The 23,351-nt window shown below is 59.0% G+C and overlaps 3 protein-coding genes across 3 annotated transcripts; 2 read left to right on the top strand and 1 right to left on the bottom strand.

Moving 5' to 3' along the window:
* Positions 1-5,005: 5,005 nt before the first annotated feature.
* On the bottom strand, positions 5,006-8,673 carry C23H1orf50 (chromosome 23 C1orf50 homolog). Its single transcript, XM_075172052.1, has 4 exons — positions 8,515-8,673; positions 7,400-7,486; positions 6,191-6,322; positions 5,006-5,481 (listed from the first exon to the last, which is right to left on the bottom strand). The coding sequence occupies exons 1-4, from the start codon at positions 8,641-8,643 to the stop codon at positions 5,299-5,301; spliced, it is 531 nt and encodes a 176-aa protein (XP_075028153.1). The 5' UTR covers positions 8,644-8,673; the 3' UTR covers positions 5,006-5,298.
* A 219-nt stretch (positions 8,674-8,892) lies between these two features.
* On the top strand, positions 8,893-16,714 carry P3H1 (prolyl 3-hydroxylase 1). The gene is made up of 15 exons (XM_075171987.1): positions 8,893-9,391; positions 9,849-10,001; positions 10,231-10,420; positions 10,882-11,013; positions 12,574-12,713; positions 13,452-13,541; positions 13,653-13,705; positions 14,067-14,188; positions 14,368-14,495; positions 14,590-14,685; positions 14,817-14,967; positions 15,467-15,584; positions 15,789-15,864; positions 16,013-16,153; positions 16,236-16,714. The coding sequence occupies exons 1-15, from the start codon at positions 8,906-8,908 to the stop codon at positions 16,353-16,355; spliced, it is 2,196 nt and encodes a 731-aa protein (XP_075028088.1). The 5' UTR covers positions 8,893-8,905; the 3' UTR covers positions 16,356-16,714.
* Positions 16,715-18,624: 1,910 nt separating this feature from the next.
* On the top strand, positions 18,625-23,351 carry CLDN19 (claudin 19). The gene is made up of 5 exons (XM_075172044.1): positions 18,625-18,847; positions 19,968-20,132; positions 20,365-20,452; positions 20,913-21,059; positions 22,952-23,351. Exons 1-5 carry the CDS (start codon positions 18,625-18,627, stop codon positions 23,001-23,003), a joined length of 675 nt encoding a protein of 224 aa, XP_075028145.1. The 3' UTR covers positions 23,004-23,351.

The following is a 23,351-nucleotide window of genomic DNA, read 5'->3' on the forward strand; positions in this document are numbered from 1 at the left end:
GGCAGGGCCGGCAGGGGAGGGGCGGGGCGGGGCGGGGCGGGGCGCCGCACGGCCGGCAGAGGGCGCTGCTCGCGCTGGCACGCCCCGCCCCACCGCGGGCGCGCACCGCCCCCGGCGGCAGCGCGCGCCGGTTCCTGCAGGGCGGGGCACGGCGCGGCGGGGGGAGCCCGGCTGCCGGCCCCCCTGCACCCGGGAGCCCCGTCCACCGGGGGGAGGCCCTGGGCCGTGCCCGCAGCAGCCCCTGTGCCAAGGATGCACGGCCGTGCACGCACCCCGGGGGCTGCGGGACCCCGCACCTGCACCACCGTGCATGCACCCCGGGGGCTGCGGGACCCCGCACCTGCACCACCGTGCATGCACCCCGGGGGCTGCGGGACCCCGCACCTGCACCACCGTGCATGCACCCCGGGGGCTGCGGGACCCCGCACCTGCACCACCGTGCATGCACCCCGGGGGCTGCGGGACCCCGCACCTGCACCACCGTGCATGCACCCCGGGGGCTGCGGGACCCCGCACCTGCACCACCGTGCATGCACCCCGGGGGCTGCGGGACCCCGCACCTGCACCACCGTGCATGCACCCCGGGGGCTGCGGGACCCCGCACCTGTACCACCGTGCATGCACCCTGGGGGCTGCGGGAACCTGCACCTGCACCACCGTGCATGCACCCTGGGGGCTGCGGGACCCCCCACCCCGCACCTGCACCGCTGTGCATGCACCCCGGGGGCTGCGGGACCCCCCACCCCGCACCTGCACCACCCTGCACGCACCCCGGGGGCTGCGGGAACCTGCACCTGCACCACCGTGCATGCACCCCGGGGGCTGCAGGAGCACATGGAGGGTACAAAGTCTCCCCTACAGGGTGCCCGTGCACCCCTGCATCACCGTTTCCAAATTCCCTCAATTTTTTCCTCCTTTCCCTCCCCCCCCCCCCCCCGGAGCTGAAGCTGAAACAAAAACGGCCAAAGAGCCACAACTCCTCTTGTTGGGAGACTCCTCCTGGTTGGGAGACGACCCTGCGGGCCAGTGGGCACTCACGGGGGGTTATAACCAAATCTCCCTAAACCCCCCCAAATAAAATAAAAACTACCCTTCAGGAACAAGAGCACAAGAAGAAAATCACTGGGTGCTGCCAATCTGGAAAGCAGGAGCCAAAATCTGGCCTGAAACAGAAAACTTTATAGGTTAATTCAATTTTTAAATGCCATGAAGACCTGCCGGTCTTGTAGCACGGCTCAAGAAGGCGACGTGGAAGCGGCAGAAAGCCTGTGGTTAAAAATCCCTGTTGTGGGCAGCTGAAAACCATCCGAAAAGGCTGAAAAAAACCCTCTGTATTGTTTTTAATTTTGCCTGCAGTGCCTGGTCCTGGTTTGGTGCCTCCTGCAATTTTAGCACAGCCGGAAGATGTTTTCCCTCACTCAGTTATTAGTGGCCATCAAGCCATTAATAAATCCATCTCTCAGGACCAGAAGAAGACAAGGCGGCTCACGGCAGCCCTAGGAGTCAGCAAACATCAGCTCTGGGGAGCATCCAGAAGAGGATCAGACATTAAGAGCATCTTTCTGCCGGCCCTTTTAAATGAGCCCTGGTTGATCTCTACGTCCGAAGATGGAGCAGAAGCCGCTCTGCCCAACATTAATGGTGTCAGAAGCCCATCTGTGTCTTCTCCTGCAAAGATTGTCCATCCCTGGGGATTTCGGAGCGAGCCATTGCCTTTGGACCACATTCACTGCTGCCCTGAGCGCTCACAAAAGAGCAAAAGGAGAGAAATATTTTCAAAATGAATATATAAGATGAAACTGTGAACGGAAATTAAGTCTTGCAGGAGACAGCTGATTTTTAACCTTTTTACCCGGGAAACGCATTATGTTCTGCAGCAGGAACAGCAGCCGCGAGCCTGCGGCCTCTGCTTCTGCCTCGTTCTTTCCTCACCTACATGGTTGTTCCTCTAAGCAAAGCAGAGGGCACACGCTCGTCTAAACGAAAGGCTTGAAAAACATGTAGGAGCGAGATGTGACCCATACCTCATCTGCGGACAACCCCTGCCCTCCGGCACCGCGTCCCGCTGCCTCTTCCCAGCTGATTTTTTGATTAAATCCCTGTCCCACCGAGCCACAAACCCATAAAGGCAACGGCTCAGTAGAGGCTGAGCCGAGTGGATGAGATCGTGAACACGGAAGGGCTCGAGGAGTCCTCCACCGAGCACCATCTCCTCGATTCTCCAGAAACTCATCCTTGCTGCAAGCGTGGCAGGAGGCTCCAACCCATCTTTCTGGACCAGCTCCATCCTTGCCCGCTTTCCAGAGGATGGGTTGCCCGGCTCTGCAGCAGCACCTTCCAGTATTTCTGACATTGCCTCAGCTCTTTGGGTTTAATTAGATCAAAAACCAGTCAAGATGAACAACACTGGGCGAGCTGTTTCAGGGGAACGGTGTTTTGGGGGAATGGTTCCCCCTTTCCGGCATCACCTTCCTGCTCCGCAGCAGGACCGTTCGGCAGCCGCATCCCCGCTTCCCGCAGCGCAGAGAGCACCGAGCACGAGCATGAACCCCCCATCTCCACGTCTTGCCTCTTGATACCTTCTGTATATTTTCGTACAAAGCTATGTCCATAGTGGTTTTGCTCTTTTGGGGCAAATCCAAGAAAAAGACTTGCCAGCACCCAGAGGAACTGCAGGACACCCGGGAGTTACGGGGTACGGAGGGTCAGGGGTGTTTGCTGGAGATGTAGGAAAGCACGCGTGAAATCCCACCAAAGGCCAGCGTGTGAAATCACAAGCTACGGAGATCTACGGACATCACCCCGATCCCCTTGCGCATGGCGTCGGATTTTAATGATGGGAAAAAGAGATAAAACCGGGGCAGGAATCCCCTCTTCCCAGAGGAGCATAAATCAACACATGTGAAGATCTCTGATGTTGCTGTAATTAGCACCATGGCAAAGCCCGTGCAGTAATTAACTTTCTCCCTTCCAAGTTAAGATTTAATAACATGTAGTAAAATAAGACCTGGGGCGACGAAACAAGCAGGGAAAAAACCCATCAAATTAGACACATGTGACTCGATAAGGAATTAATTATACCCCGGTCTAATAATAATAATAATAATAATAATACATTGCTTTTAATCTGCCCTTGTGCTCCAAGTTAGGGAGGGTGAGCTGGGAAAAGGCGATTAAAATGTCCTGCATTGACTCCGAGGACCGGGTTTCTGCCAGCCAGAGGCTCAACCACGCTGGGATGGGGCTGAGCTACTGCATCTGGCAGAGCTGGGAGAAGAAAATCTAGGACAAAAAAAAAATCCTGGGCTGCCAGAGAGCTGTCTCATACCTCCCATCCTAGCAGGGAACGGCTCTTCCCATGGGGAATCGGTGCTGCCAGCAGCCCCGAGCATCTCTCAGGGCAACTCCCAGGGTGGGGACCAGAGGAGAGGGAGACTGGAGGCTGGAGGAGAGGCTGAGCCCTGCCGAAGGGGGAATAAACCGCAGCGGTGGCAAGTCCCAGTGACGGTGCTGGTCCCCAAGGGACTCTTGGGGATGCAAAGAGGTCCTCCCTCCCCTTGGCAGAGTCACTGCAGCACCTAACCTGAAGCAGTAGGTTCAGACATTGAGATGGAGACGCATGAGTTGAGGGTGACCTGGGAGAACGTGGTGCTGCAGCATCCTCCTCCACAGGACTCCAGTGGGGCACCCAAACCCCTCCCAGCCACCGCGAGGGCCAGGAGGAGCAGGACGCTCTGGGGACTCAGTGTAAGACGAACAAATCAACGCTAGAAAGGGAACAAGGAAGTTTAGAGGAGTTAAAGAGATTATTTTGAGCGCGTATGCACGAACCGATCCAAGCCTGACGCACAGACTTAGCCCCGAATTGAGTCAGGCATCACCCAGCAGAGCTGAAGGCAGCGGTGTCTTCCTCGGCAGTGGTTAAGGAGGGATGGGGCAACGCCTGGGAAGGTCACTTGGAGCTGAGTGACCACCTGGAACAAGCAAGGTGAGCGACCGCTGCACCCAAGGTCATGCCATGGGAAACAGAGGACACCACTCTTCCATCACCACCTCAGAAGTGAGGAGAGCCCAACTGCAAATGCGGGTGGAGGTGGTGCTTCTTGGTGGAGCCCAAGTGCACTTGCGGTTGGGCTCCACCAAAAAGCACCACGTCCACCCTTGGTGGACCCAGACCACAATTCTCCTTCCACAAATGGTCCCCAACCTTCACACGTCGCCAGCGGAGGAGGAAGCTAAGGCCAGCGTGCACGCGCGACGCCTTGAGCAGCACGTAAGGTCACCACCTTGTCATCTCAGGGAGGTCAACAAGTCATGGGAGGATCCAACCAGATCTGAGGTTACATGCCGGGATCCAAGCTGGACATCCCCTTCTCCACCAGTACATTCCCACCTCGGCTCCTCGCAGAGCAGGCGAGCTCCTGGAGGAGCCCTGCGCGGCTGGGCAGAGGGAGGACATCTCCTCATCAGCTCTGATCTTTGCCTCTCCCCAGTTCTTGGTGGAAAAAGAGTGGCTGGAGATGTCCTACCAGCCCCACATGCCACCAAGTCTCCCTGGTAAAGCCAACGGGATGCTTGCCATGCAGGCAGGACACAGGGCCTGTCTCCATTTCAGATCAAGATTGATTTATTTCATTTTCTCCACTGCTCTGGCACAGAGGCAGTCACGTTCCTGTCTCACCCTGGCAGCTCAGCCACTCGAAGCCACACGAGGACTGCAAAACACCCACCTTTTGAAGAGCACCTCAAGCCTGCACGGCACTTTTGAGGATGCTCTTCCCAGAGAAGAGAGCTCCAGGCCACCCCGTGTGACAGACTCGGGGGTTCAGACCAGCTGGGACAGAGACCAACAAACTCAGGTCACACCAGACCTTTCTGTGCGGGGTTTCAACCGCTCTTCCCAGGTCACAGAGATTCCTAAATATGGGCATTTTAACGAGGGGCAAAATCCAGCCCTGAAATCATTACCTGCCGCAGGTAGTCACAGTGAGGTACACCAGAGCCGGACAGGTAGGACATATTTTATATCACATCTGCCCCAAGCAGTTTTGCTTTTTGCCCCAAGCCCTCTTGGAATTGATTCCACCTGATATTATCTGCCTCTCGCTACAGCTTGGCATAAGTCAAAGAAATAAATTACTCAATTACTAGAAAATCCAGAAAGACTGAATGCAGAATTAGTCTCTTTAAAGCACAGAGCAAGTACTGGCGGCATCAGCATTTTTGTTTCTTGGTCTCTTTCCTTGCTCTGCCTTTGGCAGGGACTCTGACACAGGGGGTCCCGTACGGTCACTCGTGTCACTTGGTGAGGCCCTGGAAGTTGGGCTCTGTGCACGGGGGCAGCGCTGACTGCCGGCTCAGCAGCTTATCCAGGATATTTATTTCAGCATCTCGTCTCTCAATGTCCTCAAACGGAGTCCAGGACATGTCGTGCTGGAGCTTATAGGCACCAAGAAATTCGTGAGGACTGGTCCCCCATTCCTGGAAGAGAAAGGAGAGATTCACATCGCTGCTCAGTCTCCCTTGGAGCTGGGCTGTGCTGTCCCTCAGCCCATGCTGGATAGCCCCACCACATTTGAAGCAGTCCCAGCTATGTGACCATCCCATTTTCTAATCTAAAAATAAGCTCAACTACCCCGAGTACGAGACCAGGTCAAGCTACAGTGCTGCTGACGCAGGGAGGCTTGGGGATACAAGATCTCCCTGACCTGCACAGAGCTCCTCTACGTGCTCGGTGCTTTGCTCTGAAGCCTTCACCCTGCACGTAAGAAAACGTTGCCTGGAAGGAGGATACCTCCAAGACCAGCCCCACCAAGCTGCAGACAAACTCACTCCCTGGACTGAAGCCCCTGAGAAGACCGTACTGCCAGACAGCCACACCGGAGAGCGAAGGCCCAGGGCATGTTTGCAGTTCTTTACTTCCAGAGAAAGAACTGCAGGGACCGAAAGGCAGAATTCGGGTCCACGGACCAAAGGTCTTCTTGCCCACCATCCACCAAGAGCTAAGAGAACTTCATAATATGGCTCTTACACCAGCAGACTAACGCAGACCAAAGACAAACACCAACTGAGCAGGAGCCAACAAATGCCTCCATGATTTTGTGCTTTTGTCTGAGGTCCAGAAGTGCCCAAGCACCAGAAAAGTGGTTTCCCCCCCACCCCTGCTTCCTCAGGGGCTATTACCACCCACCTTGGGAGACAGGATGGAGAAGTATCTCTGGCCACTCTCCCGTCTGTACATGTAGTAAATGTTTCCTGGCTTCTTCACGATGTTGCAGGCCACGTGGTGCAGATCAGCATCTCTGTTAGCTTCATCCAAGACCTAAAAAAACAAATTTAAAATTTCCACACTTGAAATAAAACGAGAGCACGCAACTGCCTCTCAGCCAGAGCCCAAGATACATCACTCGACACACCGCTCGCGAGGCCTCATCCTCCCCGGCGCACGTCTGGCTTCACGCGGCACATCTTTACTTGCCCCAGGAAGGAGATGCTTTCTTCAAGTTTCCCCTATCAGCTGGACCTCAGAGCTCCTGCACCCCTCCACGGAGGTGGAGATACCTCCAAGCATCAAGGACCTCTTCACCACAGCCCCAGGTTCACCCCTGTGCCTGTCCCCACCATGTGCTGGACTCGTTCCTCGTCTCCGAACACAGCTGCCGGACCCTGGGGGCTTCCCTGCTGCGGTCCCCGAGGGAAGAGGACAGCAAACAAAGGGGAATTCATCTCCCCAGTTCCACCAGCTGACTGCTCCGCAGCTCCAGCTCCACCAGTTAACGATTATATGACATAGTGGCCTTGATGGCAGCGGGCCAGTCGCAGTGACTGGCAGATCCTTTCCCACTCAGGCTCCGAGATTTCACCCCCAAGGGCGAAGTCTGAATTGAAGAGGACAGCCGAACCCCGCTGGGCTCGCTGCCGGAGCCATCTGCTTCAGCAAACGAGCTGGGACAAGCTGGAAAGCCAAGCCCATCGTCAGGTAACAGCTCATCTTCTCCCAGGGGCTCAGATCCAGCCAGGGCCACGTCGTCACCCCTGTCACTCTCCTGGGAGCACAGCACACACGCTACAGTGACAGGAGTTGCCTGTCCCAAAACCAGAGTCACTTCTCTGTCCTTTGACTAGCCGCCCTCGCTCCTCCGCCTTAACAGAAGTCCTCCCTGATGCGCAGAGGACTCAGGGAAAGCACCAAAACCATCCTCCCCTGTCCCCAGTTGATACCAGACAATAAACCCTCGTTATTTTCCCACTGAATCTTCTCTACTTGGCTTCTGGCCACGATTCACACCCAGGCCACAGCTCTTCCCAAGCGTCTGGCCGTTCAGACAGACGCTAATCTCCCTCCCCTGGCAAGCACAAGGCAACGAACCTTCTGCCCAGCTCGCGGACGCGTCCTCACCTTTCGAGCCTGCTCCTGCAAGTACCGGATCTGCTCGGCGATGACGGTCAATTTATTGCAGGCGTTCGCTCGGATGAAGTCGTCCGCCTGCGAGGAAGAACGAGGTTTGTTCAGGACGGGGAAGAGCTGTGGCCCTTCACACCTTGCCATGCTGGGCGTGCGCTGGAGAAGCGGCAGTCGCGGCCTCACTCGAGGCTTTAACTGGGCTGTGGGTGGTGCAGAAGCTGCCCTGCATGTGGCTGGGGGGCAGCCGTGGCACCCCCGGGGTGCCTGGACATGCTGGGTGGCAGTGGAAGGGGGCAGTAGGACATACTGGGAGGCACTGGGGTGGACCGAGAGGTAGTGGGATGCACTGGGAGGAGGCAGTAGGACATACTGGGAGGCACTGGGGTGGACCGAGACGCAGTGGGATGCACTGGGAGGAGGCAGTAGGACATACTGGGAGGCGCTGGGGTGGATCGAGAGGCAGTGGGATGCACTGGGAGGAGGCAGTAGGACATACTGGGAGGCACTGGGGTGGACCAAGAGGTAGTGGGGTGCACTGGGAGGAAGCAGTAGGACTTACAGGGAAGCATTTAGGTGGACTGAGAAGCTCTGGGGGATATACTGGATTAGGACGTAGCACCAGAAGGCAGTAGGATGTACTAGGAGGCACCAGGGGCATAGTAGAACATACTGGGAGGCACTGGGATGGACTGGGAAGCAGTAGGACATACTGGGAAGCATTTAGGTGAACTGAGAAGCTCTGGGGGGGACACATACTGGACTAGGACATAGTACTGGAAGGCAGTAGAATGTACTAGAAGGCACTGGGGGGATAGTAAAATATACTGGGAGGCACTGGGATGGACTGGGAGGGGTACTAGGACATAACAGGAGGCATTGGGGCGGACTGAGAGGCACCGGGATGGACCGGGAGTCACCGAAGGGGGAATAGGACACATCAGGAGGTGCTGGGACGGACTGGGAGAGTGGCCGGTATGCCGCCGGGGACAGCGGAGAGCAGCGGGAAGTGCTGGGAGGCACCGGGGCCGCCGGCGGCTGAGGAGGCCCTGCAGACACCGGGTACCCGCGCGGCCCCGGGCCCGGCCCTGCCTCCGCGGTCCGGCCCTCACCTGCTGCACCTGCCGGGCCAGGGCCACCAGGTCCCCGGGGTCCCCGACGCGGGCGGCGCGGCCCGCGCTGCCCTCCACCAGCGCCAGGCCCGCGCCGCCGCCGGGCTCCTCGCCGCCCTCCGCCGCCATTACCAGCCCGCCAAGCCCCGCCCCTTCCGCCCAGCGGGGCGGAGCTTCCGCTGCAGAGCGGGGCTACGGGAGAGCAGCGGGACGGGGCTACAGGCGTCGCGGCTGCGGGCGCTGATTGGTCGGCGGGCGGGGCGAGACGGGAGGGGCGGGGCGAGACGGAAGGGGCGGGGCGTGGTGCGCTCCGGTGCCCGGTTCGGGGGCGGGGCGCCGGCGGGCGCGGGGCGGGACGGGGCGCGCGCGGGCGCGGCCCCGAGGCTCGGCCATGGCGCTGCCCGCGCTGCTGCCGGTGCTGCCGCTGCTGGTGCTGCTGGCGCGGGCGGCGACGCCACCGGAGCCGGGACCGGGACCGGGACCGGGGCTGGGGACGGTAGCGGCCGACCCCCCGCTGCCGGCCCAGCCGCCGGACGCTCTGTTCGCCGCCGGTGCCGAGGCATACGCTCGGGGCGACTGGCCCGGCGTGGTGCTACAGATGGAGCGAGCGCTACGGGCCCGGGCGGCCGTGCGCTCCCGGTTGGTGCGGTGCCGCCTGCGCTGCGCCAACGCCACGGCCGGACCGGCGGAGGGGGCCGAGCCCCAGCCCGAACCGGTGCTCCGCGACCTGCTCTTCTTCCGGGGGCTGCTGCGCCGCGCCGCCTGCCTGCGGGGCTGCGGGCCCGCCGCGCCCTCCCGGTACCGACTGGGTGACGAGCTGGACCGGGAGTTCAGCAAGCGCAGCCCCTACAATTACCTCCAGGTCGCCTATTTCAAGGTACGGGACCGGCGGCGGGACCGGAGGGTGGGTGGGGGGGGTGACCGGGGGCGGCGGGACCGCCAGCGACCCCGGGAAGGGAAGGGGGGTGTCCCGGTGCGGGGGGATCCGGGATGGGGGGGATGCCCGGAGTGATCCTGGGGCGGGGGGGACGGGACCGAGAGAACCGGGCGGGGGCGATCCCGGAGCGGGGGGTGTCCCGGGAGGGGTCCGGCTGTCCGCCCCGTGTCGGACGGCGGCCCCGGGCCCTGCCCGTCCCTCCCCCGCGCCCCCCCCCGCAGTGCCACGTCGGAGCTCGCCGGAGCCGCCCCCCGTCACCGCCCTCCATCCCGGCTGCGGGACCCCCGGCCACCGCTGTGCCCCGGGGATGGGGGTCCCCTCCGCACTCCATGGGGGGGTCCGTGCCCTGGGGCGGGCACTGTGTCACCCCCCCTCTTCCCAACCCCGTCCCCCCCAGATGAACCGTCCGGCGCAGGCGGCGGCGGCGGCACACACCTTCTTCGTGGCCAACCCCGGGCACCAGGAGATGAGGCAGAACCTGGAGTACTACCAAGCCATGGCCGGCGTCCGCGAGGATGACTTCACCGACCTGGAGGCCAAACCCCACCTGGTGAGACCCCCCACCACCACCACCACCGCCGCCTTGGGCAACCCCTCCCAAAACACTCCTCCACTGCCTGACCTGGGGAGGTCACACCACGACTGTTGGCTTGGCAAGCTCATGAGATGCCACCTTGGTGCTGTGAGGTCCATCCCATGAGGACAAGGCACCCTGGGTGCTCTGTCACAGGGAGTGGGGTGTTGAGCCCCCCCCGCCATCATTTCTCATCCCTCCGCAGAGCGAGTTTCGGCTGGGCGTCCGGTTTTACACGGAGGAGCAGCCGGCCGCCGCCATCCTGCACCTGGAGAAGGCCCTGGAGGAGTATTTTGTGGCGGATGCTGAGTGCCGCGCTCTCTGCGAGGGACCTTACGACTACGAGGGCTACAACTACCTGGAGTACAACGCGGACCTTTTCCAGGCCATCACAGGTGGGAGCTGCACATCCCATCTCAAGAGTTGGAGACAATCCCAGGGGGTGGTGGTTCCCAAAGAGGTCCCCAAAGATCTGGGGGGGTGGTGGGTCCCCACAGAGGGCAAACCCCATCTTAGGTTTCGCTAGGAGGAGCGTGGCCAGTAAGTGGCAGGAGGTGTTTGCCCATGCTCAACACTGGGGGTGATGCCCAGGAACCCCCAAATTCCAGAGGGATGTGGAGAAACAGGAGAGGGACTAGCAGAGGGTCACCAAGACACAAGGGTGAGAGGCTGAGGATGGTGACTCCTTCCCCAGAGAGCAGCACAGCCCACAGAGGTGGGCAACCACCATCCTTGAGGGTTTCCACCACCGAAAAGCTGTCAACAGCCCTGCTGCGAGCAGGAGGTTGGAGTGGAGCCCCCCAAAGTCCTGTCCTTGGGCCACCATGTGCAGTGACACGGGGTTTTTCTCCACCAGATCACTACATGCAGGTGCTAAGCTGCAAGCAGGGCTGCGTTACGGAGCTGGCCTCCCAGCCCGGCCGGGAGAAGCCCTTGGAGGACTTCCTGCCCTCGCACTTCAACTACCTGCAGTTTGCCTACTACAACCGTAAGCAGCTCATTGTCCCATCCTCTGTTGGCCATCGGCGCTGGGCGTGGTGCTCTGCACGGGCCGTTCTTCATGGGCAGAAGTCATAGGCTGACAGAATGGTTTGGGTTGGGAGGGGACCTTCAAAGATCATCTAGTCCAACCCAAGATGCAGGGACATCTCGCACTAGATCAGGTTGCTTAAAGTCCCGTCCAACCTGACCTTGAACTTTTCCGATGATGGGGCATTCACATCTTCTCTGGGCAACCTGTTCCGGTGTCTCACCACCCTCATCATAAAAAAATTCTTCCTTATGGCCAACCTAAACCTACCATCTTTCAGTTTAAAACCGTTGCCCCTTGTCCTGTCACTACAAGCCTTGGTAAAAAGTTGTCTCCATCTTTCTTGTAAGCCTACAGGTAAGGCTACAAGAAGGTCTCCCTGGAGCCTTCTCTTCTCCAGGCTCAACAACCCTAACTCTCTCAGCCTGTCCTCACAGGAGAGGTGTTCCAGCCCTTGGATCATTTTTGTGGCCCAACTCTGGACCCACTCTAACAGGTCCATGTCCTCCTTCCCGTGCTGTGGACCCCAGAGCTGGACGCGCTGCTCCAGGTGGGATCTCATGAGAGCAGAGTAGAGGGGGAGCATCACCTCCGTTGACCTGCTGGCCACGCTTCTTGTGATGCACCCCAGGATACTCTTGGCTTTTTGGGCTGCGAGCGCACGTTGTCGGCTCACGTCCACCAGTATCTCCCAGTCCTTCTCCACGCGGCTGCTCTAAACCCATCCATTCCCCAGTCTTTACTGATACTGGTGCAGAACCTTCCCCTTGACCTTGTTGATCTTCACGTTGAGGTTCACGCAGCCCCGCTCCTCCAGCCTGAAACGTGCCACGGGAGAGCTGGGTCTTGCTGCGCCTGGTTGCAAGAACCCTCCACGTCACTTGAGATGCTCGATTCCTGGGCAGCTTCGCTTTCCAAGTGAAATAACAGCCTCGAGAAGCCTTTTTGGTTTTTTTTCCTCCTGCCAGCTGTCCACCTCTTGCTCCAAACCACAGAGGCATCTTCCCCCTCCAGAACAGTTAGTTATAACTCAGGCAAATATACCCGATTTTATTTTAATTTTTATTCTCCTCCTTAGAAAAACCTAAACTGTTTCTATGCAAATTTCTCCAAAAGGAGTGGGTAGGGGGAAATATAAAGTCCAAGAAGATTGAAAGGCTGCAATCCTTTGCATGAAAGTGGGTCAGGGTGCTCCGGTGGCTGAAAATTGCAGGTTAGCCTGGAAATGGTTGGGTCTTGCTGCCTGGAAATAGGCTTCAAGATGTTTTCCAAGTGAAAAAACTACCCAAGCCGCAGCCCTGATTGCTGGTGAGATGATTTCTGGAGGCCGGAGAGCGTTTCGGACTCTTAATTTTGCCTTTGTGGCAGCAGTTGTCTTTGTTCCAAGGGTATCTGCCCTACTTGGGAGACCCTTTGGAGAACAACAAGGACTTTCTCTCTTGTTTCTCCTCCGTATCCGTGTTTGCTCTGTCTCTGATGCCCCTGGATGTGCCGTAACAGCCCCCTTTCTCTTTACAGATGGGAATTACGAAAAAGCCATTGAATGCACCAAAACCTATTTGCTCTTCTTCCCAAACGATGAGGTGATGAACCAGAATTTGGCCTATTACACCGCCGTCCTGGGGGAAAACCTGGCAGGACCCATCCAACCCCGAGAGGTGAGCGACCGGCTGGGATGAGCCGTTGCAGGGACATCTTCTTCCTTCCTTGGGAACCTTTGCAAAAGTTTTGGGGTCTTCTCTGGATGGATCTGCTCTGGTCCAGCCACCCTTCGGTGGTAAGGTGGAGAGGAACGGATGGATGCAAGACCCCACAAGCTGGAAAATAGCTGAGAGAGTGAAAAACATCACTGGTAAAATATCTTTGGCCAAGTGAAGGCTTGATGGCTTGCACAAATGGACCGGCTCTGGTGGGAGAGGTCCGCGAGAGGCAGACGGACAGACCTTTTAGGAGGATCTGAGCCCACCTCTGCTACACACTTCCACAACTGAAGTGAAATTCCTTAAAAAGGAGAGGATTTGGCTTCAAAATAGCTGGATCCGGATGCTCGGGTGCTGCCTGGGAGGTGGTAGGCAGGGCTGGAGGTCTCTACCCCACATCAGCTGGAACAGGGAAGGGAATCTGCTTCTAAAGAGCTTCCTGCAGGAGGGACACGCATGTGCCTCTGTCTCCCCCGTCCTCTCCCCAGGGCTCATCCACATGGGACAGGGAAGTTCATGCAGGATGGGGAAAGCCACTTGCTTCCCGGCTGCCAGAGGGACCGGGAAACCAGGGCTGCGGGTCTGGAGCAAGGACCGCGGGAATGATGTAAACCCTGCACCCTCCTGCCCTCGCTCGGGGTCTTTCCAGAGCCCTCGTGCTGTGCCCTCACCCCGTCCCTCTGCCCCTCGCCGCAGGAGATCCAGGCGTACCGCCAACGAAGCCTGATGGAGAAGGAGCTGCTCTTCTTCAGTTACGACGTCTTCGGCATCCCCTTCGTGGACCCGGTGAGTGGTGCTGGACCAGGCTGGACACGGCGGCCAGATGGGAAGGGGAGGAGGGGTCTGCGTCCCAGCCAGGTCTTCATCCAGCTCCTGATGTTGTTCTTCTGGCTGCAGGACACGTGGACTCCTGAAGAGGTGATACCAAAAAGGCTGCGAGAGAAACAAAAGTGAGTGCTCTCCCAAGCTAATGGCCAAGCCTACCCAACGGGGGGACCGATGGGACGTACCCCCCTTCCTCCATGGTGAAAGGCCATGGCCACAGAGCTGCTGCCAGGGAGGTTTTTTGGTGTTGGGGCTGGAAGAAGCTGCTGGAGGGCAGAACTTTGCTCCCCATCAGCCCTTGGGGTGATGGGGATGGGTAGGTCATCCTGAGCAGCTCAGGGTGAGGGATGTGTTGAGATGACTCTCTCCAGCCTTGGGCTTTGTCACCGGCCCCTGGAGACAACTTGTCCTGCCCTTATGCTGGTGCCCCTCGTTCCCGATGTGGGGACAGTGGGACGGTGGAGCTGATGGCTGCCGCGTGCCCAGGGTGGAGCGGGAGACGGCGGCACGCATCTCGGAGGAGATCGGCAACCTCATGAAGGAGATCGAGACGCTGGTGGAGGAGAAGGCCAAGGAGTCTGCTGATATGAGCAAGTTCATCCGAGAAGGTGCGGAGGGCCGGGAGGGGAGGTGGGATGGGGACCTCCATGTCCCCCACTGCCAGCTCATGGTCCCTGCACGTGGGTGGTGGCAGGAGCAGGTGGCAGGACCACAGCTTCCCCCAGTGCTGTACCCCAGGTTTGGTAGCACCCATCCCTGTGTCCCTCTGCTCGCATTTGTGCCACAGGTGGCCCCTTGGTGTACGAAGGAGCCAGCGTCACCATGAACTCCAAGACCCTGAACGGCTCCCAGCGCGTCGTGGTGGACGGGGTCCTTTCCGCTGAGGAGTGCCGGGAGCTGCAGAGACTCACCAACGTGAGCGGGGAGGGCAGGGATGGGGCAGGGGATGCTGAAGGGTCCCATCCTGCGGCTCAGAAGGCAGATCGGTAACCCCGATTGGGCTTTGCAGGCAGCTGCCTCGGCCGGGGACGGCTATCGTGGGAAGACATCTCCTCATACCCCCAGTGAGACCTTCTACGGCGTGACTGTCCTCAAGGCCCTCAAGGTTAGGGTGGCTACGGGGAGGGGGGAGAAACAGGCTGTGGAGACCAGGGAGGGGGGGTTTGAAGGCAAGCAGCTGCCCGTGCTTGCCCAACCCGCCTGGGGCTGAGCCCGTGTCCTTTCCGTCCCCCGCAGCTGGGCCAGGAGGGCAAGGTGCCCCTGCAGAGCGCCTACCTCTACTACAACGTGACGGAGAAGGTGCGGCACATGATGGAGTCCTACTTCCGCCTGGAGGTCCCGCTCCACTTCTCTTACTCCCACCTGGTGTGCCGCACAGCCATCGATGGTGAGCGTGGCCTCGGAGAAGTACAACCCAAGGAGAAGAAGGTCTCCTTCAGCCTCTTGTCCTGTCTGGGTCCCCTCCAACAACTGGGGTGGTCTGGTCTTGGACCTTTCCTTGAAGACCTCTTTGCTGCTCCCTAACCTGCTCCTTTTCCCAAAAGGAAGGTGTGGGGAGCTTGTCCCTAAGCCCGGTTTGGGAAGATGAGCAGCTCTGTTGGTTGCCTCCAACGGGGCAGGTGGCTTCATGCCATGCAGGATTTCCACGCTTGGAGGCGTTTGGGATCAGGTGCTGGGAGTGACTGGGTCTGGAGGGCCATGGAGATGCCATGGGACAAGGCAACGCAGGCTTGTGCCACCCAAATGGCCTCTCACGGTCCACGCTCCTGCGAGCGCAAGGGCTTTAGGCTACAGGTGACTTTCTTGTCACCTGCAAGCATATGGCACTTGGGTACAGACCCCAGGGACAAAGAGGTTCTGACGTGCCAGGTCTCGTTCCACCCTAGAGAAGCAAGAAGGCCGGAGTGACAACAGCCACGAGGTGCACGTGGACAACTGCATCCTCAACGCAGAGGCCCTGGTGTGCGTGAAGGAACCTCCAGCCTACACCTTCCGCGATTACAGGTACCGGTGGTGTCTATCAGCCAGGGCTTCCCCCCCTGAGGGCACCATGGCTTGGTGGCACCAGGGTTGGGAGGAGCAGGGTGGCAGGGCAACCCAACCTGGGCTCTCCAGCCTCTGGCTCTTGCTGTGGTGGTGGGGGAGCTCCCAGTTGCTAGAACTGTGGGGTGATGGTCACCACCTCTGCTTGTCCCCTGCTTTCTTTAGTGCCATCCTCTACCTCAACGGGGACTTTGAAGGAGGAGCTTTCTACTTCACCGAGCTGGATGCCAAGACCGAGACCGTAAGTAGCTCAGCTCCTTGAGGATCCACGTGCAGCACCAACCCCAGCTCCTGCCTGCTGGCCAGGGATGAAGTTGGGTTTGGGGGGACACCAACTCATCCCCTCACCCACCGCGTGCATCCTGACCGGGGTCTCCCATCCATCGCAGGCGGAGGTTCAGCCGCAGTGCGGCCGCGCCGTGGGCTTCTCCTCCGGCTCGGAGAACCCCCACGGGGTGAAAGCCGTGACCAAGGGCCAACGCTGCGCCATCGCTCTCTGGTTCACCCTGGACCCTCGGCACAGCGAGCGGGTAAGCTCCCTCCCCAACGGCGGGTGGGGTTTTTTTTGGGGGGGCCAATGACCACGCTTATCCCCGTGGGTCTGCCCCACAGGAGCGTGTGCAGGCGGACGACCTGGTGAAGATGCTTTTCGGCGCGGAGGAGGGGGATTTGCTGCAGGAGCCGGAGCAGGAACCGCCGGCTGCCGTTGCGGTGGGGAAGGACGAGCTGTGACGTCCCGTGGGGACCAGGACGTCCCTGCCGGGACCAGTGCCACCAGCGTTGCGGCTTCAGGCTGCTCAGCCGTGGGGCTGCCGGACGGGACCCCCCCCCCTGCCCCCAACCGACGTGGGATGGGGAATTGGGGGATGCTCTGCACCACCCCCGCGGCATCCAGCATCCCCCTGCGGAGCTGCCCTGGGGTACCACGGAGACTCGGGGGGGGTGACACGAGGGACAAGGGAGGGATGCTCTGTTAGGGGTGAGGACCCGGTGCCACGGTAGCAGACCACGTGCCTTTCCGCTCGGCTCAACCTGCGGCTATTTAAGTGCCTTCTGCAGAAAATGGGTGAATAAAGGTGGTTTTTTTCTAAGCTGTCGCTTGCTGAGCGGGGGGCTCCTGTCACTGCCCCCCACCCTTGGCCGTCATCCGCTGTGGGGACGCATCCTTCCCTCCTTGCAAACATTTACCCGAGGCTTTTGCAGCCATGCAACCCCAGAAAGGCAGGGTTTTTTGGGGGGAACAAGGGGGACTTTTTGAGGAACAAGCAGGTCCCGTGGGTGCCATAAGCCCCGCAGCATCCCCTGCATCCCGCTCCTGCGGCGTGGGAAGGGACCCACCATTTCAGGGAGGAGGGAACCGTCCTTGAACAAGAAGGACATTGAGCACCCTGGCACCCCCCGAACAGGGCATCGAATTGTTCCCGCGGGTGTCCGGCCCCGGCCATTACCATAACCATCCCGGGAATGTGAGTAAATAAATCCTACCCCACGCCGCCGGAGCCAGGAACCCCCATAATATTTGGAGAGGGCGTAGGGCAGGTCCCGTTCAGCATCGGGGTGGGAAAAAGGGGGGGGTTCTGGGGGACGGTTTCTCCAGGATGAATGGATGGTCCCGCTGGTGGTTGCCCACCATCCCGGTATCCGACCCCGGCCGGCCGAGCGCGTGAGCAGACTGCTGATGAGGCCGGGGCGGTTAACGATTGCCAGGTCCTGGGGCTGCCACTTGCTTGGTGTCACCGGGGCGGTGGCACGTGTCCCCCCCCCCCCCCACGCACACACCCTGTGTCCCCCCCCTTCCTGCGGGGGGGGACGGGGACGCCGCCGTCAATGGCGGCTCTTGTTGATGGTGGCATGGCCCCGCGGAGAGGCGAGGGTCAGGCCTGGCGGCGTGGGGGGGCACGACCCCCTTCCCCACTCCCCTGCCGAATTCCTGCAGCCACCCCCGGGGCCTCTGTGGCTGGAGGGGGGGGGTCCTGGCCCCCCGGCAGGAGTGCGAGGGGTCACGGGTGGGGTGGGGGTTCACCTCCCCTAGTCCCCCCCTTCCTGCCTCCCTTGGGGACCCCCGTTTTCCCCATCTCCTTCCATTGTCGCTTGGGGGGGCCCCATCTCCCTCAAGACCCAAATCCCCCCCCTAGGACCCAAATACCCCCCATGGCCCAAATCTCCCCCCCCCAAGGCCCCAAATCTCCCCCCAGAAGACCCAATTCTTCCCCCCAGGACCCATCTCCCCCCTCCAGGACACATCTCTCCCCCCCCTTCAGGCCCCAAATCTTCCCCCCTAGACCCAAATCTGCCCGCCCCAGGCCCCAAGTCGCACCCCAGCCCGCAAACCTCCCCCCAAGTACCCAAATCCCGCCAGGACCCAAATCTCCCCCCACCACCACCCTAAATCTCCCCCCCCCGACCCAAATCTCCCCCCAAAGCCCCAAATCTCCCCACCCTCCCGGACCTCAAATCTCCCCCCAGGACCCAAATCTCCCCCCCCCCCATCCCAAATCTCTCCCCCCCCGACCCAAATCTCCCTCCCAGGACCCAAATCTCCCCCCCCCGGACCCAAATCTCGCCCCCCACATCCCAAATCTCCCCCCCGACCCAAATCTCCCCCCCAATCCCAAATCTCCCCCCCCGACCCAAATCTCGCCCCCCCCATCCCAAATCTCTCCCCCCGACCCAAATCTCGCCCCCCCATCCCAAATCTCCCCCCCCGACTCAAATCTCCCCCCCAATCCCAAATCTCCCCCCCCGACCCAAATCTCCCCCCCCATCCCAAATCTCCCCCCCCGACCCAAATCTCCCCCCTCCGGACCCCGATCTCCCCCTCCCACATCCAATCCCCCCCCAAACCCTCCCCATACCCCTCGTCCCCTCCAGGCCCCCCCCCCCCCCCCGCCCCAAGCTCCCCAGGGGCGTGGCCGGGTGGGCGTGGCCGGGTGGGACGTGGGCGTGGCCGCGGCGGGCCGTGGCGGGGGAGCGCGGGGCGGCCAGGCGTGAGGCGGCGGCGATGGGCGGCGGGGCGCGGGAGCTGGCCGGGTACCTGGCGGCGCTGGGCGGGTGGGTGGCGGCGCTGGCGGCGGCCGTGCTGCCGCAGTGGAGGCAGAGCTCGTACGCCGGGGACGCCATTATCACGGCCGTGGGGCTTCACGAGGGGCTGTGGATGAGCTGCGCTGCCCAGAGCACCGGGCAGGTCCAGTGCCGCCTGCACGACTCGCTCCTCTCCCTCGACGGTGGGTACGGGGGGGGGTCCCGTGGGGATGAGCCCCGCTGCCTTCCGTGGGGTCTGAGCTCACCTGTGGGTCTGAGCTGCCCTTGCCCCCCTGCAGTCTGAGCCCCTCTGTGGGTTTGATCCCCCCCCCATATGGGTCTGAGCCCCGCTTATGGGTTTGAACCCCCCCATATGGGTCTGAGTTCCTCTGTGGGTTTAATCCCCCCTATATGGGTCTAAGCCCCGCTTATGGGTTTGAACCCCCCCCCATATGGGTCTGAGCCCCTCTATGGGTTTTAACCTCTCCCCCCATATGGGTCTGAGCCCCTCTTATGGATTTGATCCCCCCCATATGGGTCTGAGCCCCGCTTATGGGTTTGATCCCCCCCCCATATGGGTCTGAGCCCCTCTATGGGTTTTAACCTCTCTCCCCATATGGGTCTGAGCCCCTCTTATGGATTTGATCCCCCCCATATGGGTCTGAGCCCCGCTTATGGGTTTGATCCCCCCCCCCCATATGGATCTGAGCCCCTCTGTGGGTTTGATATCCCCCCCCAATGGGTCTGAGCCCCTCTATGGGTTTGTTCCCCCCCCCATATGGGTCTGAGCCCCTCTATGGGTTTGTTCCCCCCCCATATGGGTCTGAACCCCTTTTGGCCCCCAACACCCCCCCAGGTCTGAGCCCCTCTTGTCCCCATGGGTTTGAGCCCCTTCGTGTGTCTGAGACCCCCCTGGGGCCTCTGTGGCTTTGGGCTCCAGGGCGGGCATCACATTTGGGGTCCGATGGTGCCCCATGGGGACATCACAACCCCCAGGGCTGTGCATCACCCTCGTGGCATTTGGGGACGGTGGTGCCGCTGTGGGCAAGGTGTTCCCCAGCCCAGGAAATCATGGCGAGGATGAGTGTGGCAGGGAGGAAGGTCAGGGAAGGCACTGGGAGCAGTGCCCTGAGTTGAGCTGAGGTCTCCCCACCAGCCCTGCGGGGAAGGGGTGACACGGGAGCCACGCAGCGAGGACAGGGTTAAGGACAGGTTCATCCCCAGCGTGGGACGAGGTGACCTTGCTTTCGGAGAGACCGGCTGTGGCCGAAAGCACACGCTGGCGAGCGGCTTTTCTTCCACCCCCCTCCCTTTCCCTTGCAGTTCACATCCAAACCTCCCGGGCTCTCATGGTGATTTCTCTCCTCCTGGGTTTTTTCGGCATCATTGTGAGCGTGGTGGGCATGAAATGCACCAAAGTTGGCGAAGAGGATCCCGTTACCAAGAGCCGCATCGCTGTTGCCGGAGGTGTCCTCTTCGTCCTCTCCGGTAAGGCAGCTCCAGCCTTTGCAGAAGATCTCAAATATCTTTTAAAAGCAGTTTGATGGAGGAAGGGGAGAGGTTTGGGGATGGGCTAGGTGTTGCTGGTGTTCAATGTCTAGTTGAAGTTGTCCCTGCTCATTGCGGCGGGGGTTGGAGTAGATGCCAAGTTGAAGTTGTTGGACTAGATGACCTTTAAAAATCCCTTCCAACCCAAACCGTTCTATGATTCTATGTCCAGGTCTGTGCACGTTGGCCGCCGTCTCCTTGTACGCAGCACGGGTGACGTACGAGTTCTTCAGCAAAAGCGCCGTCCCCGCCAACGCCAGGTGAGAGCCCGGCTCGGAGGATGCTCTTTATCTGCATCCCACCTTCTCCCTGCGCTTCCCATGGGACCTTTCCCTCGCCCGTTTTGGCAACGCGCGGGGTCGTAGGCAGATGTGCCACCCAGGCTGGGACCTACGTCACCCCGCCGCTGCCGTGTGGGGCGATCTCCCCAATGCTAAAGCTTCGGTCGGTACCACGGCCGACTTTGCGCTGGGACAGAGTAGGAGCGTTCACGTGGAGTTTTAGCCCAAGGGAGGATTAAAGCACGGGGAAACCCAGTAGCTGGATGCGGCCAACGTGAAAAAAGGGGATGGCCAGAGAGAAGAAGACCCAACATCTGCCTCGACGTCGCCTGTAGCCTCCTCAGGGCTTCGAGCATCCTTGTGTCCGTGAGGTCCTCATCTCAATTCGCACCTCTGCCTTTTCTGCCCCCCCCCCCCTTCTCTCTCTCTCTCGCTGCAGGTACGAGTTCGGCTCGGCTCTCTTCGTCGGCTGGGGGGCCGCCAGCCTCACCCTGCTGGGGGGCTCCCTCCTGTGCTGCTCCTGCCCCGCCAAGGAGCGGCGAGGACCGCAGTACTACCGGCAGTCGCAGCCTTCGACGGCTCGGGAGTACGTCTGAGCCCCAACCCTGCCCTCCCGCCGCCCAGCGCCTCCCTCCCCTCCCCAAAAAAACAGCCCAGACCCCCCCCCTGGCGCTCCCACCCCGCCTGGTCCCTGGAAGCCCCATGAGACCTTTCTCCTCCTCATCTTCCAGGTTTCAGCGCCGGTTGCAGCACCAGCCTCTAAAATAGGGGATTTTTTGGGGGGGTCCCATATCCCATCACTGCCAGGCTCCCCCCAGCCCGGCACCGCTCACCCCCCCCCGGGGTGGCCGGGACGGTGGGTGGCTGGACCGCGGAGCGACGGCAGCGGCGGGGCGATGCCGGTCCCGCGGGGGTGTGCAGCACACAGGCGCTTTGTGCTGTGCTCCCCCCCCCTCTGCATCCTGCAGCCCTGTTTTGGGGAGCAAACGGGGCGCTTGGTTTTCCCGGGATGAAGCTGCTGCCCACCTCCATCAGACCCAGCCGGGGCTCGAGCAGCCCCGCGCCCCGCTTTTGGCAGAGGGATGCTTTCAGGGTGCAAGAGTTCCCCTGCCTCGTTGCGACCCAAAAGCAACATTTTTTTATATTATTATTATTAATTCTTGATTCGAGCAGATGAGGAATTAGAAACCCCCCGGTTGCTGGTGCTCCCGCTGGGCTCTGCCAGCTAAAATCCGCCCTGGGCTTATTTCTCACCAGGCACAAGTATGTGGCTTTGTTAAGTAGAAAAATAAATGGCGTTGGGCAAATTAAAGCAGGCAAAAAGGGGACTTTGAACACAAAGCAGCCGTTTGTTTTTATTTTTGGTGCCCAGCGCGGCTATTTCGGGTGGCAGATGGACAGACCCGTGAATTTTGATGCCTGCCCGCTGTGTCCAAATCCCTCTTCCCCCGACAGGATCCCCCGGAGCGGGCGGTGAAGTCTTCAAACGCCGACGGGCTCCTTGCCTCCACCTCCTTGTACCTCGGCTCGACCGCTACTAACTGCTCCGCAAGCGCCGTATTTCCAATTTCATCCGTAAATCCCCCCCAAACCCCCCGTACCTCCAGCCGTCCATCCATGTTGCATGTGCTATGCCAGCTAACCTGCAGGAAAAAAGATGCAAAGGGCTTGATATTTTATATATATATACACACATATATATATTTTTAATCCAAATTAGCTGAAGTAGCTGATTTTTTTTATTTTGCTCAATTTTTCTTATTTTACTCTATTTTATTTTACTCTATCTTATTTTATTTTACTCTCTTATTTTATTTTACTCTATCTTATTTTATTTTACTCTAACTTATTTTATTCTACCCTATCTTGTTTTATTCTACTCTATCTTGTTTTATTTTCCTCTCTTTTATTCCATTTTCCTCTCTTTTATTCCATTTTCCTTTCTTTTATTTCATTTTCCTCTCTTTTATTCCATTTGCCTCTATTTTGTTTCTTTTTCCTCTCTTTTATTCCATTTTTCTCTGTTTTCTTTCTTTTTCCTCTCTTTTATTCCATTTTCCTCTCTTTTATTCCATTTTCCTCTATTTTCTTTCTTTTTCCTCTCTTTATTCCATTTTCCTTACTTTTATTCCATTTTCCTCTATTTTCTTTCTTCTTCCTCTCTTTTATTCCATTTTCCTCTCTTTTATTCCATTTTCCTCTATTTTCTTTCTTTTTCCTCTCTTTTATTCCATTTTCCTCTATTTTCTTTCTTTTTCCTCTCTTTTATTCCATTTTCCTCTCTTTTATTCCATTTTCCTCTCTTTTATTCCATTTTCCTCTCTTTTCTTTTCTTTTCCACTATTTTATTTTATGCCCGTGCGCTCCTTTGGGCCCTGGTCCGTGCTGGAGGGGAAGCGATGCTATTTTTGCCCCGGGGCGGGTTGATTTCTCTCTCTCCGGCGGGACTAACGGCCCTCTTTCTCTTTTAAATTGCAGACCCCCTGTAAAAATGTCTTCTTCACCCATCAGGGGAGAGCAGTGCTTATAGTCTGTCTTCACCCATCAGGTGCTGGGTTGGCCGAACCCGACTTACGGGGTTCCCCCCCAAAAAATACACACCAAAAGCTACTGCAGTGAGGATTGAAAAGGAAAAGTCGTGCTTTAAAAAAAAAAAAGAAAAAAAAAAAAAAATCCATCAGAAAGGCGTTTTTTTTGTATCAAGGCGTTGTGTAGAAGAATGTTTTTATTCTTTTAATATAAAACGGCATTAACTTTTCTATGGGATGCGTGGCCGTGGGAATGGGACCGGTTGGGATTTTTAAATGCATTTTTTTGCTGATTTGTTTGTACTAAAAATTGTGACTCAGTGGTATTAAAATTTTTCCGATCATGGGCA

Source organism: Calonectris borealis, chromosome 23, assembly GCF_964195595.1.
Source record: "Calonectris borealis chromosome 23, bCalBor7.hap1.2, whole genome shotgun sequence".
In the NCBI taxonomy this organism is placed as follows: Eukaryota; Metazoa; Chordata; class Aves; order Procellariiformes; family Procellariidae; genus Calonectris; species Calonectris borealis.